At 51.6% G+C, this 16,093-nt stretch overlaps 1 protein-coding gene across 1 annotated transcript; it reads right to left on the reverse strand.

Annotated features, from left to right (window-relative positions):
• Positions 1-525: 525 nt before the first annotated feature.
• LOC142446270 (pregnancy-associated glycoprotein-like) lies at positions 526-9,137 on the reverse strand. The gene is made up of 9 exons (XM_075548038.1): positions 8,990-9,137; positions 6,895-7,054; positions 6,305-6,422; positions 6,084-6,202; positions 4,413-4,612; positions 3,606-3,725; positions 2,155-2,299; positions 1,943-2,041; positions 526-1,370 (listed from the first exon to the last, which is right to left on the reverse strand). The coding sequence occupies exons 1-9, from the start codon at positions 9,040-9,042 to the stop codon at positions 1,224-1,226; spliced, it is 1,161 nt and encodes a 386-aa protein (XP_075404153.1). The 5' UTR covers positions 9,043-9,137; the 3' UTR covers positions 526-1,223.
• Between the last annotated feature and the right edge of the window lie 6,956 nt (positions 9,138-16,093).

Here is a 16,093-nt window from a genome sequence, read left to right on the forward strand (position 1 = left end):
CAGTAATGGGAGGAGTGATACCATGAGGGTGGGGGTAGAAGGGGGAGAAATGGGGAACTGATTGCAATGATTGACATAGCACACACACCCCACTCCCGGGGGATGAACAACAGAAATGTGGAAGAGGGGAGACAGCAGACCATGTAAAATATGAAAATAATAATAATTTATAATTTATCAAGGGTTCACAAGGGAGGCAGGATGGGGGAGGGAGGGAAACAAGAGGAGCTGATACTAAGGGCTCAAGTAGAAAGAAACTGTTTTGGAAATGTTGATGGCAACATATGCACACACGTGACCGATGCAATTGATGTGTGGATCTTATAAGAGCCCCCAATAAAATGATTTAAAAAAAAAAGAGTGACAGTCTCAGAAACCCACAGGGGCAGTTCCACTCTGTCCTACAGGGTCACTATGCTTTGGAAGCAACTCGAATTTAAGACTATGGGAGCAGACAGCCTCCACATTCTCTCACCGAGTGATTAGTGGATTCGAACTGCTTGCCTTGCAGTTAGCAATCCCAAATGTGTCACCCACTGTACCACCAGGGCCTCCCTCGTGAGTGCCCTGGGGCTGATATCATCGAAGCTCCGCAGGCGGCGCTTGTAGAAAATTTATTGTATCACAGGCGACGAGGTGAGAAGGCAGAAAGAATTCAGGGTGGACACCAGCTCTGGGCAGGAAGGTGGTACTAGATCTGAGGGAGCCTAAATTCCTCTTCGTAGCGCCTCTCCTGTTCTTCCTCGGTGGTCCTTGGGCATCTGCACGGGGTATCTGTCCGTTGTCCCCCATTGTTGCTGGCTGGCCTCTACCTCCTCCGGCTCTTTACTCAATGACGGTGGGGTTTCAGACACTCCCTACGCTGGCGCGGCCTCCTTCAACCTAACAGAGTAACTCCTGTTCTGAGCTGACATCCATAGGCGGAGGAGTTAGAATCCCCACACCGAGGGGAAGACAGTTGAATCCACACCACCGTCCTGTCAAGCTGGAGGGAGCGCAGGGGTCCGGAGGGTAGGTGACACCGGGCCTGAGGTGGCCTGAGTCCTGTGTCCATCCAGACCCGGACCGCCGTCTTTGTTAGCACTGGGAGGTCCAGCCTCAGTCACTGCAAAGGGCCCTGGTACAGCTCTTAGTGTGGCTGTAGCTGGGCGTCTCTCTGTGCCTCTGTGTGTGTGTGGTCCAGGGGCATTTGTGGTGTGGGCATTGCGGAGAGGGGAGTGGGTTCACACCGCTGGCGCCAGGCCCACCCTCTGATTATCCCGGTCGTAGACGGAGAAATACAGCCTCAGGAAAACGTCGCCCAGAATCCAGATATCTTGGGTGAGGCTCAAAGGCGTGGTTTGGAAGTTGCTGTAGCACGTGTCTCTCCCCTAGAAAAGTTGGAAAGCCCACCTTCAGTTGAACAGTTACTCCGTTCTGTGGCCTTCCTCCTCCTCCCCCACCTCTAAAGAGTCCTGGACCTGCTAACCCTAAGCTAGGGGGTTCAAACCCGCGGGCAGTTCCGAGGGAGAACGATGAGGCTGTCTGCTCCCGTAAAGACGGAGAGTCTCGGAAATCCCATGGAATGGGTCCGCTCAATAGCAGTGGGTTTGTTTGTTTGTTTTCTGTTTGCCAAAGTGCTCCTTTAAGCAGGTGCAGAGGCAGGTGGCCACCCAGGTCCTGGAATTACTGCTTGTTGTAAGCAGCTGTGTCGCCCCCCGCCCCCCCCCCCCGCCTTCCTTCCTCAGAGAACCTGGATGTCCGGCTCAGGTCTCCATCTGATGGAGGTCGTCCCTGGCTGTTCAGAGCCTGATTTTGGGGGAGGAGCCAGTCATGCAGGTGGGCCTGGCCATGCCTGCAGTGACACAGCTTGGCCTCCAGGGGCTCTCTTCCTCCCAGCCTTGGCCCAAGGCTTCTGGAAAGTCCTGGGATTTGAGGATCCGACCTCGGATCCGCCCCTCACCTGCTGGACATAGGCCTTGGCTGGTACTGGGTATTGGACTCCGTTGATGGTGAAGATGATGTCAGGGAGTACGCTCACGTCTGCACAGTCAATGGTGAACTGCCCATGAAAGAGAGGGAGGGTGATGGTTGGTCAGGCTGACCTGCCCCTGAGTGGACAGCGCGCCCACCCCTCCCCGTCCCCAGCAGCAGCCCTCTGAAATGATCTTGTACCTCGCCGCTGTAGGAAGCCCCGCCCCCGATGGCGCTGTGGAAGTTGGAAACAGCATCCTGCGGTCCTGACACCAGAGAAGTTCCCGTATCCAAGATGGCCTGGCAGCTGTGGGAGCAGCTGATGATGTTTCCGTTCATGGAGATGCTGACAGAGGGGGACAAAGGTGACCCGAGTCAGCTCTCCAGCCCCACCCCTGGCTGCTGTCTCTCTGTATCCCATTGTTCCCCGTCACACTGGGCCTTCCTCCATACACGCTGACCACCACCCATTGCCAAGAACTGCCCCCGATCTTCTTTGGGTGGCTAATTTCTCTTTGACCTTGGGAATCTGGCCTGTCACTTTTTCAGGCATGGCCTCCTCTCACACTAGAGAAGCTCCCTGCCCTGATCTCCCCATCATGTCCCCCACCATTCACTCAGAGTGACCCTCTAACTCAGAGTGACCCCTCCTCCCCCAGGGCAGGGTAGAACCGCCCCTGAGGCTCTCTGAGGCCTTGGCATCTGTTTGGGAGCAGACAGCATCATCTGTCTCCCGAGGAGCGGCTGGTGGGTTTGAACTGCCCACCTTGTGCTCAGGGGCTCAGTGCATATCCCACTGTGCCACCAGGGCTGCTCCTGCCCGGGCGAGCGTTATCAAAATCATGGACTGTTGAGGGACCTGCTGCTTCGCACACATCATAAGGCAATCTGTAAGAGGAGGCAGTGGACTCCGTGCCTCCGTCAAGCTCGCGGAGGCAGAGGAACGTTTGTGGGACACGTGGATACGTGGAGGAAGAGTGAGGCCGATGGGAGACTTGGGTCTAGGCTCCTCAGGGGCTCGCCAACTATGGGGCTCGGAGCCAAGAAGGAGGTTCTCATGGGCAGCAGCACCCCATGCTCGGAATGGAGGCAGGGGAGCCCTGGGCAACTGTGGAAGAGGAAGTCTGTATATGGTGTGTGTCTGTCTCTGTGTATCTGTATGTCTGACTCTCTGTGTGTCTTGGTGTGTATGTGTGTGCAAGGGTCTCTCTGTGTGTGATTGTGTGTGTCTATATGGCGTGTCTCAGGGTGTATGTCTGTGTGTGTGTCTGTACATACATAGGTGTGTGTCTGGGTTGTAATAGCTTGTATCTCTGTGTGTGTGCAAGGGTCTGTGATTGTGTGTGTCTGTGTGGTGTGCCTCATGGTGTATGTCTCTGTGTGTGTCTGTACATATATAGCTGTCTGTGTTGTAATGGTGTGTATCTGTGTGTGTGCAAAGGTCTGTCTGTGATTGTGGGTGTCTGTGTGGCATGTCTCATGGTGTATGTCTGTAGTGTGTGTGTGTGTGTGTGTGTGTGTGTGTGAGAGAGAGAGAGAGAGAGAGAGAGAGTGGCCTGCCTACCTGTGGGCGTGCATCCGTGTGTGTCTGTGTCTGTTGGGGGGCGTGGGAAGCATCACACGGGGGAGGCATCACCTCGTCAAGGCCTTACCTGTCTATGGTGAACTGCCAGAAGTTGGGCCTGGTCACGGGGATCCAGTGCAGCTCCCCCTTGTAGTAGGAAGAGTCCACCCCACCAAACATCACCACGCTGCCCTTCTCATCCTGGCTTCTGGAACAGACGGAGCAGACATGCTGGTCATGACGGAGAGGAGGACCCAGCAGTCCCCACAGTGGCCGGCCGGGCAGAGGGGACTGGGGACCTGCCCCGCCCAAGGCTGGTCATGACCGGGGCTGATAAGCGATGAAGCTGAGAGGGGAAGTTCAGATCTGGGCTCCACTGTGTCCAGGCCTCTGAAGAGACCCAGGCCCTGCCAGTAACAGAGTGGGTGCCGAGGCCCACCGCAGGGCGCTGGGCCCACAGGGCAGACCCCCATTTTGTCTGGCCCATTGTCTCCCGAAGGGCATCACGGGCATCTTGCCGAACTGGGTGCCAATAAAACCTGCCATACAAAAGCAGGGCCTCTGGGTCACAGATTGCCAGCCCCCGGAGCAGACACCTCTGAAGCAGCTTCTGGGTCAGACAGACTGTAACCTCACACACCTTTTCTCTCAGCCTCGCTGGAGGCAGGCCTTGTCCGGCCCAGACTGAGGAGCCCCTGGCTGATGAAAGCAGTTTGCATGTTCCGCAGCTTCAGGTGAGGCTGCAGCCTGCCCAGAGACACCTCACCAGAGTGACCTGGCGATCGAATCTCTGGCAACTCCGCCCCTCTGGAAGCACCCGTGGGGCCCCCCTTTGGCCCCAGGACCGAGTCCATGGGAAATGATTTTGTTGATTTATTTTTCGGCTCACACTTACCCGGTCAAGTAGAAGGCAAAGACACCTTGAGAGATGACTCCCTGCTTCAGAAGGTTATCAAAGAAAGGGGTGCTTCCACTGGTGGCCAAGGTGGGGAAGGCCAGCCCCAGAACGCCATCGAAGGGCATCATGTCCATGAAGGGCGTGGGCTCCAGCACGCTCAGCCCAAAGTCCTGGTTTTCATCCACCAGCCCTGCGACCTGGGCCGGAGAGAAGAGCGTGCCCCGGAATGAGAGCTGGGTCGGGGCAGAAGTGGGTGGGGAGACGTTCCTCACCCTGCAGAGCGGCAGCGAGGACTGGCTCTGCCACAGACTGCCTCTCAGACAAGCACAGCACGGACGCGGGGTCGGGCACCTTCCCCAGGTGGCCAAATGGCTCCTACTGGACAAGCTAGCAGCCGGACAGCAGGATCACTGTTGCCTGGGCATCTCTACCATCTGATGACCACTCCAACAGGGGGTGGAGGGGTGGGGGCAGAGCCATCCCTTACTGCTGTGTATACCGCCGCATGCTCGCGAGTGAGTGTATGGGGTGTGTGTCGTGCCACAAGGGGGTGGCTTTCACAAACAGAAATTTATTTTCTCTAAGTCTGGGAAGCTGGACATCTGAATTCAGGCCGTGGTGTGAAGGGGAGTTCCTTCTATTTCCCCTTTCAGCAAGGAGCCATGGTGGTGCAGAGGTTAAGCACTCAGCTGTTGGGACCCACCAGCGGCTCCATGGCAACCATTTGCTGCCATAAAGATGATCGGCTGGGAAGGCCTGTGGGGCAGTTCTACTCTGTCCTCTAGGGTCTCGATGAGAGGCAACCGGTTTGTCTGTTTTCAACTTAGAATTACCAATAACCCCAATCCTAATGCCCTACCCAGGAGGAGCCAAGGTAGGGACACAAAAAAACCTGCTCCCCAAGGTTTACTTCAGCACCTTTCACAACCTAGAAGGTCACCGGCAGATGATAGACAAAGTAGCCTGTGCAGTAGGCTACTAGTAGAATATTATGCAGCCATGAAAAGGGCAATAGGCTACTATTGGAATATTATGCAGCCGTGAAAAGGGCGCACAAAGTCCTGACGCATGCCCTGGCCCCGAGGAACCTCGTCAACCTCACGTGAATCCAGATGGGTCATTCATGAAAGGACAGCCACCATTCAGTCACAGGAAATATGCAGGGAGATAGAAAGAGCTGATTGTCAATGTTCAGCAGAGGTGGGAGGGAGGAAGAAAGAACAAGTGCTTGTTAGGGGAGCTTGGCGTTTATGTCTGTCAGTGGTGGGGGGCGAGGTCGGGAAGGGATTGTGAAAAGGGTGGTATGACATGAGACACACCGTCCATGTCCCCGAGGTGTTAACGTGGCAGCTGGCAGTTGTGCTGGTAAGCATCTTGGAGTGGCTATTTTCAGCACACGCAAACACACCAGGCAGGAGATTTTTGTGTGTGTGCTCGGGCAAAAATCAGCTTCATGGTAACAGAGCTGATAACCCTCTGGACCCTCCAGGAGGGCCAGCCTGGCTGGTGGTCCCACATTCTAGGTCAGCAGGGGCACTTCCCTCCGCCCCCCAGGCCTGCTGGCCAGCTTCTAGGGGATGCTGGGAACGATGGCCACCCCCAGCCGAGTCCAGGCCTGACTCTGGCAGCCGCCGCTGGCTCGGCCTAAGCCTCTGGCTTACACATTACCTTCACCGTATCTCTGCCCACAAACCCCTTCATGGACCCGGTGCCGTAGGTGATGTCCATGGGCTGGCCCAAGAACTGGAAGGTGGAGGACTTCAGAGGGTGGAACACACTGTGGCTTTCTGAGGACACAAGGTTGGCTTCAGTCTGGGCTGCCAGGGAGCAAGATGGGGTGTAGAGCATGCAGGGGCAGGGGTGGTGGGGATCTGAGAGCAGGCACTCACTGCAGGCAGAGCTGTGGCAGTAGATGGAGGGCACCCACAGGTCAGTGGAACCCGTGTCAAAGATGACTTCAAACTCCTGAGGCGGGGTCCCGATGCTAATGGTGCCGATGTATGCCATCTGTCCAGGCGGGGAGGGCAGTCAGGGCATGGCTGGCCGCCCCCAAGTCCGAGAGTGGCTGCCTGCTTTATGGTACCCCTCCCTGCATCTTGACCTTACTTTCCAATAGCCCCACCCACAGCCTCTGCTCAAGCCAGAGCCTTCATTTGAAAAGCTCTCTAGTCTCCCCTGCAAATGCCTCAAGTCCTCCTCCTCCAGGCAGCCCACTCAGATCACCTTCCAGAAAACAAACAAACAAACAAACAAACAAACAAAACTCACTGCCACCCAGTCAGTTCTGATGCAGAGCCACCCTACAGGACAGGGCAGTTCCGCCCCTGTGAGTTTCTGAGACTGTCACCCTTTACGGGAGTAGAAAGCCTCATCTTTCTCCCTAGGAGCAGCTGGTGGTTCTGAACTGCTGACCTTCCAGTTGGCAGCCCAATGTGTAACCACTATGCCACCAAGCCTCCTCTGCACAATGGACACTCACATCCAGGTAGTTCTGCAGTGCCATTTTGGGACCGTCCTTGCTCTCCTGGCTGAGAAAATACTTGGAGATCATGCTGTGCCCATACGTGTCCAAGAAGTCCTTCAGCTGGTTAATTTCCCTCAGGCTTTCTCTCAGGGGCTTGATCTTTTGCAGAGGGATCCTTGAACAGGAAACGATAAAGAGACAGCCCTCAGATACCCCCGCCTTACAAGCTAGCGGCCACTTCCTACACCGGAAGTCCCTGCTCTCATGGCACGGTGGATTCAGGTGTTGGGCTGCGAACCCCTAGGTTGGAGGTTCAAACCCACCAGCCACTCCAAGGGAGAGGGGGAGGCTAATAGCTCTTGTAAAGAGTTACAGTCTCGGGAACCCACAGGGCCAGTCCTGTCCTGCAGGGTCGCTATGCGTGGGAATCAGCCTGATGACAGTGGGTTTCCTTGTCTGGCTTTCCCCCCCCCCCTTGTGAGCAGAGCCCACAGCAACGGAGCCCGGCGGACCCATCCTGGGCAAGTCACGTGGTGTTTCTGAGCCTCAGGGTCCTGGTGTGTTTACAGGTGAGGCCCACACTGGCAATGCTTTGGATATCAAATCAGAGGAAGGACGCATGGCTCCTGCCCATGGGTCTCAGTAGTGGCGGCCACTGATGCGGTGACTGTCACTAGACACAGCCCCAAGGATGGAGACAGGGCCATCGGATCCTCTTCTGATGGCAGACGGATCAGAGGACAGCGAGCTGGACACCTTGTGGTCACAGGGCCTGTGAGTGGCAACGTGATGCCCGGAAGTAGAATCGCCAAGTCTCTCTCCTGGTTCATTGAGAAGATGGGGCAAGAGGGAGCCAGGAGGTGAGAACCCTTGGGGCTGGGGGTCAGGATAGAAATGGGGAGCAGAGTCGGGGAATAAGAGGATGAGGGGGGGAGCCAGCAGAGCAAGCAGCACTTGAAACACGGGGAGTCCTGCACATGTGAGACAAAGCCCAAGCCGCTGCCCTCACGCGGATGGCAATGTGCAGTGACCCCGGGTGCGCAGCGTTTTCTAGGCTGTGATCTTTTGGAAGCACATCCTGAGGCTGCCTTTCTTCTGTGGTGCCTCTGGGTGGTTTCGAACCGACAGCTTTGGGCTCAGTAGTTGTGTGCTTCCCAGGGATCCCCAGAGACACATGCATGCAGAAACAACGAGAGATCAGAGAGAAGCCCTGGGCGTGGGGCCGGCACCAGGCCGACAGCTGCTTGGGTAGGTTGTGCACTGAACAGCTCCAGGGTGCCACGTCCACATAGCCCATGATGGTGACTGGGGCTATGCCTCCTTGACAACCATCCTAAGAGCCCTGGGCCCCACAGCACACCTGGCTACTCATCCATCAATGGAGACGTTTAAAGAGACACTCAAGAACCGAGTACAAAGGCAGCATTTGCTGCAGGATAAAGCTTCAAAGGCAGGAGGGCTAGGATGGAGGATGATGGAATGGAGATGGGCAGGGCAGGGAGGGAGGGAGGAGGGTAGAAGAAATATCCATAATAGAGGGGATTTCCTGGGATACTGTCAAGATTCTGATGCGCTAGGCTGTGCTACCACAGCCGAGTTTTTCTATGTGTATGTTTACATTCCACAAATCAAAAGGAATAAATAATTCACTGCCGTGGAGTGGAGGCCAACTCATGGCAACCCTATAGGGCAGGGTAGAACTTCCCGGTGTGTTTCTGAGTCTGTAACTGTGAATGGGAGTAGAAAGCCCAGTCTTTCAATACAAGAGAATAATAATAATAATAATAATAATAATAATAATAATAATAATAATAATAAAATGAATAAATTTAAAAGGCGAAAGAGAAGGTTCACTGCCCTAAAAATCCTGCAGATGGAAAAAAAAAATCTGCTTGAAAATCCATCTGCTCCACAGACTGGCCTGCGTGGTTCTAAGAGGAGAAAGAGCAAAATTGCAACTGGCTTCAGACAAATAAAAGAAAGAAGATGAAGAAGAGAAGCAGAAAGAAGGAAGGAAAGAGAAAAGCAAGGCTCCTTCTCGGTTCCTGGGCAGGTGAGAGAAGAGGCAGGTGAGAAAGAGCCCAGGGAGAGAGTGCAGCCTCAGCCTTACGTGACCAGGGCCTCCGAGAGGGCCAGCAGTCCGAAGATCCCAAACCATTTCATGTTTTCTTCCAGGGAAGAGGGCTCAGGACAGAGCGAGTCCGGTGGAGGGACGCTCTCTGAGGCCCTTCTTATATACTCTCTTACCTGACCCAGCCTTTCCCTCAAGGGCTTCCAATGAGACTTGATAAGGAATGTAAGTCATGGAAAAACAAAACAAAAAAACGCATGCCAGAGGGCTCAGAAAATTGCAAGTATTCTGGGATTTCAATGGTCATTTCTTCCCTCAGGCTTATCAGAAAATAAAAATTCAGGAAAAGTCACACGGCCTCATCAAGAATGGGGATCTCAAGGGCTCAAATAGAAAGCAAATGTTTAGAAACTGATGATGGCAACATATGTACAAATATGCTGGACACAACTGATGTATGGATTTTATCAGAGCTGTAAGAGCCCCAATAAAATGATGTTAAGAAAAGAAAAAAAGCAAACACAAAAACCGAGACTGGGGATAGAAGCTTTTGGGGATTAAAAACATGCCTCTCCTCTGCCCACCTAAAAAAGTGATTGAAAAAATAAGCATCCGGTACCATGGCTGACAGTCATGATTGGCTGATATCTTGGGATCTGTCTGCCTTAAAATCTTCATGCAGAGGAAAGGCCAGGTTGCAGAGGGAAGAGGGCGCGGGGTGGCCTCTTGACGGACGAGTGGATTTAACGGGTGGGATAACCCATGTCCAGGACGTCTGGGTTGCCAATCTGCTTCAAGGGCCCCGTCTAAGACAGTGTTCTAACTGTACCATGTAACGCTGGAAACGATACACCATTTTACTCATTCAGCAGTGTGTGCTGGGGACAGGCTGGAGGCTGGGCAGTCAACCACCAAAGAAGACATTCAGCCTTTGACTTCAGAGGGTGCCAATTCGGGGTCTCTGTGGTTAACGAGCCCTTCTGGTATTCAGCTGTGAGCCAAAAGGTTGATGGGTGGACCTCACCAGCTGCTCCACTGGAGAAAGATGAGGCTGTCCATTTCAGCAAAGATACAGCCTTGGGGATCTTAAGTAGCACCTCTACTCTGTGCTGTGGGGTCTCTGCTTGTTGGAATGGACCGACAGCAGTGTGTTGGGTCTTGCTGAGTCTGTGCTAGGGATGAAAGCGCTGGCTCCTGGCTCCTCCCCACAATGGGCTGTGGGTGAGACCATGAGGGCCCATAGTCTGGAAGTTCCACAGAAGCCTGGCCAGCATCATGACACACAAGCTTCCGTGGACCGTGGGGCCTCGACTGCCCATGAGATGCACTGGCCGGGAATGGAACCCAGGTCTCTCACGTGGATGTTGAGAATCCTGCCACGGATGCTCCATCACCTCCAGCTCAGCCCAGGGCAGGGTTCACCAGCTTGAGAGCCAGCAGGAGGCAAGGGCCAAGAGCAGTCAGGCTGTATGGGAATAATGGGATGTGTGTCCTGCCACCTGGGGGCAGCCTCTACTCAGCTCCAACCAGCAGGTGTGGCCAGGAAAGGCTGGCCAAGAGACCAGAGCAGCCAAGTTTTCTAGAGAAGTTGCAAGTCTGGCATTCCTGTAAGAGACTCAGCAACTAATTCGTGCTAAACGGAAGGTACCCATGGGCTGGAATCAACCTAGAGGCTGCGGGGGAGTTGATAGAGTAGCAGACTGTATCCTAACCGGATTGGTAAAGGTATGACCCTCAGGGTCTTTAAAAAATGCTCTCAGGCTGAGCATTTGCTTGTAAAACAGTTTGGCAGCCAAGTTGAACAACTAAAGGAAGAATTCATTTTTAAGTGGCTTCTCCATCAAAGGCCCAAACCCAGACCCAATCCTAACCACCCCCCCCCCACCCACCCAAACTAAACATCTAGGGCTTCTGTTCAGCCCAAAATGAATATTCCTCATTAATGAGTATTCAACCTCATTAATGAGGATTATCACAGTTAAAGAACCTGGAATTCCCCTCAGGGGTCTAGACATTTCTTAAGCCAGATCCATCCAAGCCTGCCTCCAAATTAAGCAAGTGGAAGGCTGCCCTGGGCCTCAGGCTTTGGGAAATGGCTTAGGGTAGGGCTTCTCTATCTTACTCCTCCGGTAAAGATTGATAAAATTCCATGTGGATGGGTGCTTTGACCTCTCGGGATTATAAATTGCACATACCAAAGAGGGAGCTTTCTACTCCTGTAGCAGTTTCCAGTCTCAGAAGCCCACAGGGCAGTCCTGCTCTGTCCTCTGGGGTCACGATGAGTCAGAACGGCAGTGAGTATGTGTTGAATATGTTCTTTCACCCAAGCCTTCTACTTCTAGGTCTCTATCCCCAAAGCCCACTGGTATAAAAAGGCAAAAAGATGCATCCGAGTAAACTTCAATAATAGGAAAATAAAGGCTTCTCACTGCCGTAGGGTATGAGCCATGCACTTGCAGTTGGTAAAAATACAAGAACACACAACTCCAAGCTTTTCATTGCACCCTTATTTGTAATCACAGATGACGAGGAACTGCCCACCAGCACCCACGAGTGGGAGACTCTGGACATTTGAGAGCATCCAGCCAACGGAGTGGAAGGAGATGGCCAAGGGAAGGGCAGAGTCCCCTGGTTTGTTCAGCCAGTCAACAAGGAGGAGGAGGAAAAACAGGGATTGCAGTTTGGTACTCTTTGCCATCTGGGTTGGGGTACATGCCTACCAAGGCACTGCAGACAGTTCATGGAAAGTGGAATGACAAGATAGTGGAATACCACCCCCTACACACACATACACACACACTCTCTCTCTCTTTTCTTTTTCAAGTCATTTTATTGGGAGCTTATACAACTCTTATCACAATTCATCCATCCATCTATCCATTGTGTCAAGCACATTTGTACATTTGTTGCCATCATCATTCTCAAAACACTTGCTTTCTACTTGAGCCCTTGGTATCAGCCCCTCATCTTCCCCTCCCTCCCTGCCCCCTCTCCCTCACAAACCCTTGATAATTTATAAATTATTATTTTGTCATGTCTTACACTGTCCAATGTCTTCCTTTACCCACTTTTCTATTGTCTATCCCCCCAGGAAGGGGGTTATATGTACATCCTTGTGATCAGTTCCACTTTTCTTTAAAATTTTTTTTAAAAACATTTTATTAGGGACTCATACAACTCTTATCACAATCCATACATATACATACATCAATTATATAATAGTTCCCCTTTTCTCCCCCCACCTTTCCCTTCCCCTCCTGGTATCACTACTCTCATTATTGTTTCTGAGGGGCTTATCTGTCCTGGGTTCCCTGGGTTCCTATCTGTACCAGTGTACATCCCCTGGTCTATCTGGGTTTGTAAAGTAGAATTGGGATCATGATAGTTGGGGGGTGGAGGAGGAAGCATTAAAGAACTAGAGGACAGCTGTATGTTTCATTGTTGTTACACTGCACCCTGACTGGCTCCTCTCCTCTCCATGACCCTTCTGTAAGGGGATGTCCAGTTGCCTACAGATGGGCTTTGGGTCTCCACTATGCACTCCCCCTCATTCACAATATGATCCCATTGACACCTTTGTGATCACACGGGCTAGTGTGCTTCTTCCATGTGGGCTTTGTTGCTTCCCAGCTAGATGGCCACTTGTTTATCTTCAAGTCTTTAAGACCCCACATGCTGTATCTTTTGATAGCCGGGCCCACCCTTTTGTGAAGTCCCCTTGTGTCTGTGTGTTTCTGTATATACTATTAAAAACCAAACTCACCATCACCGAGTTGATGCCGACTCATAGCGAGCCTGTAGCACAGGGTAGCACTTCCCCCATCGAGTTTCCCAGACTGTAACTGTTGATGGGAGTAGAAAGCGTCATCTTTCTCCCGAGAAGCCGCTGGTGGTTTCGACCTGTTAACCTTGTGGATGGATGGCAACCCAACTCATAACCTCTTCTTAAGTTTTGGTTCATGCTTCTATAGTTTCTTTTTGAAAACACACACACACTTTCACCTTAAAAAAACTCGGCATTCTTAAATTAGAGTTGAGAGTATAAATTTGTACTAACAAACTACCTTTCTCTTCTTTCTAACAAAACATCTATTTCAATTGATCAAGGATTCATGAGGGTTAGAGTGTGGGGAAGGGAGGGGAAAACAGAGAAGCTTATACCAAGGGCTCAAGTAGAAAATGTTTTGGAAATGATGATGGCAACATATGTACAAATATGCAGAGTACAATCAATGTATGGAATGTTGTAAGAGCTGTGAAAGAGCCCCCAATAAAGTGACTTAAAAACAAAAAGCAAACTAACAAAATGTGTATTTCCTGGCTCTGTCCATTGAAAAGTCTAGAAGCCATGACAGCCTATTAATAGCCAATATCATCTCCCACCAAAAAAGGCCCAAGATTTTACCAACACACATACACACACACACACACACACACACACACGGTTGATTCCACGACCGGTCTGAAAATGCTCAAGATGGGCCTCAGATGTCTCGGAAGTCCAGAATGTTGGGAGCCGTCTAGGGCCATCTGTCCCAAGGCTGCAGAATCGACATGAAGGGGCTCAAGCAGTCAGCGGAGAGATGATCTGAGACCACATGAAGCGGATTGAAGAAGACAAGTAGATGAGAGTGCCTGAGTTCCTGCCAGAAAGAAACAGACTGCGGTGGGCATTGCCAGGGGCGGCCGGGGAGCAGTGGGAAGAGGTAGCCACAGGCTAGAGGGTGAACGGGTGTTATCTTGAGAGAGAGGGAGGACAGTGTCCTACAGGGGAGAAGAGAAGGGAAAGTGGGGGAGGGGGGAAGCAGGGGAAACAGCTGAGAGGATTGAGATGTAGTTTACGTTGTTGAACACAAAAAGGATGCTGTGAAATGTGAGATAGTTAAAGTTGATTGTGCCAACCTGGCCAATAAACACATATGGGGTTAATTGAAGGGTGGAGGGATAAATGCCTCCGTGAGGCTTGCCTTTTTAGTTCTTGGGTCTCTTGCTTTCTGATGGTCGGACCAGAGTGCAGCTGCTTTAGCCAGTTCCCTGCTTCAGCTGGCAAGGCTCACTTCCTGCAAGACATCCCCAAGGAGAGGCCGCATGGACCTACCCAGATGCAGCCCTGGGTGCTGGAGCAGCTACATGGAGACCCCTGTGAGTGCTGAGATGCTTACATGTTCACTGATTCAGCTTTCTTTCTGCAGTCGGCATCATTGCATGTGTTTTGTGAGATGGAAGAGGACTTTGTGGATTGGTGTCAGATATATGGGCTAATGTTGGACTAGTGGTCTTGGGCAGCACTGGGTTGGAATGTTTTCTTGATGTGCACTTAACCTTTATATAAAACTCTCTCTAAACATATGAGTGTCTGTGAATTTGTTTCTCTAAATTACCCAGACTAACACAAAATGTCAGGCCCCACTGAATTCACAATCAAAAGTAAAGAAAAAAGAATTCCATGAGTTCAATAGGGATCAGGAAGCCGAATTGGCCACCACTAGAGATTACCAGGACACTAGCTTATTCCTTTAATGATTGATAGGCGATATTTATCTTATCTGGGAGGGGGGGCTAGAACTATATTTCAGTAGTTGCACCAGTAGTTGACGAATTCTTTATTGAAGAATTTCAGTAAATTGGCAAAGAAGGCATAGTAGAAGTCCTGAGGCGCGCTAGTGTTTTTGTTTTTGAAAAGGTTTTCTTGGCACATGAATCATGCGTCACACAAGTCAAACGTTCACTCGCAGCAGGAAGAGTTGTGCCATCCAGTCCCATTAGGTCAGGTTTTACATGCAATGGGCCGCAGTTTGAACCACAAAGAGAAGACTGTCCCCAAACCTCTCGTCTTAGAAATGCCACGGGGCAGCTCTCCTCTGTCCTTTGAGTTGGGGAGACTTCCTGTCTGCCGGTTTGAGGGAGCCTAAGGAGCCCTCCCTGGTGGCGGTAGTGGAGCTCTCAGCTGCTGTCACAGAAAGGTCGGTGGTTTGAAACCAGACGAGGAGCCCCGTGGGGGGGAAGAGGTGGCAATCTGACCTTGAGCTGATTCTGACTCACGGCAGCATTATAGGGCAGTAGACAAAGCACAGCTGCCTGAGCTGTAAATCTTTATGGTGCAGAAATCCTCCTCTTTCTCTCATGGGATGGCTGGTGGGTTTGAACGGCTGACCTTACAGTTAACAGCCCTAGGTGTAACCTAGTAGGCTACCAGGGCTCCTAGACCCCTCTGAGACAGTTCTATTCTATCCTTTAGAATCACTGTGAGTTTGAGACAACTCAATGGCAATGGGATATATTTTTTAAAGATCATTTTATTGGGGCTTTTACAGTTCTTGTAGTAATCCATGCACCGATTATATCAAGCATGGTTTTACATATGTTGCCATCATTATTTTCTAGACATTTATTTTCTATTTGAGCCCTTGGTGTCAGCTCCTCTTTTTTACCCTCCCTCCCCCAATGGGATATCCCCTCACAGAAGGGTCACAAGGAAAGGATGAGTCAACCAGGGCGCAGTATAGCACAGATGAAAGACACAACATTTCTCTGGTTCCTAGAGGTTTCCTCACCCCCACTATCATGACCCCAATCCTATCTTTGATTGCAGGCTAGGCTGGAGCAGGTCCTCAGGTACAGATAAGAGTTCAGGGCACAGGGAATCCAGGTCAGATAAAGCCCTCGGGAGCAGTAATGGGAGTAGCCATACCAGGATGGGAAGAGGGAAGGTGGGGAGAGAAGGGGGGTGGTGGAGAAACCGAGGGGGAAGGGAGACAGCGGTTGGTATAAGATATGAAAATAATTTATAATTTATCAAGGTTTTGTTTTTTTTAACATGTGGTTAAGGAACCCCCTGGAGACCTTGTGTGATGCAAGCAGTGAATGCGCATGGCTGCAAACTGCAAGTTTGGGAGTTTGAATCCACCCAGAGGTGTTTCAGAAAGAAAGTCCTGGTGTTCGCCTTTTGATAAATCATTGAGAACCTGGTCTGCTGGGCCTACTCTGATGATGTGACATCAATGGACATGACAACGGAGCTGACCAACCACAAGGGGTTGGCCTGAGAGGCTGATGCTCAGCCAGGGTGACTGGTGGCTGTTACAAACCTTAGACCAGTGGTTCTCAACCTTCCTCATGCTGTGACCCTTTCATACAGTTCCT

Source organism: Tenrec ecaudatus, chromosome 4 (assembly GCF_050624435.1).
Source record: "Tenrec ecaudatus isolate mTenEca1 chromosome 4, mTenEca1.hap1, whole genome shotgun sequence".
Classification (NCBI taxonomy): domain Eukaryota; kingdom Metazoa; phylum Chordata; class Mammalia; order Afrosoricida; family Tenrecidae; genus Tenrec; species Tenrec ecaudatus.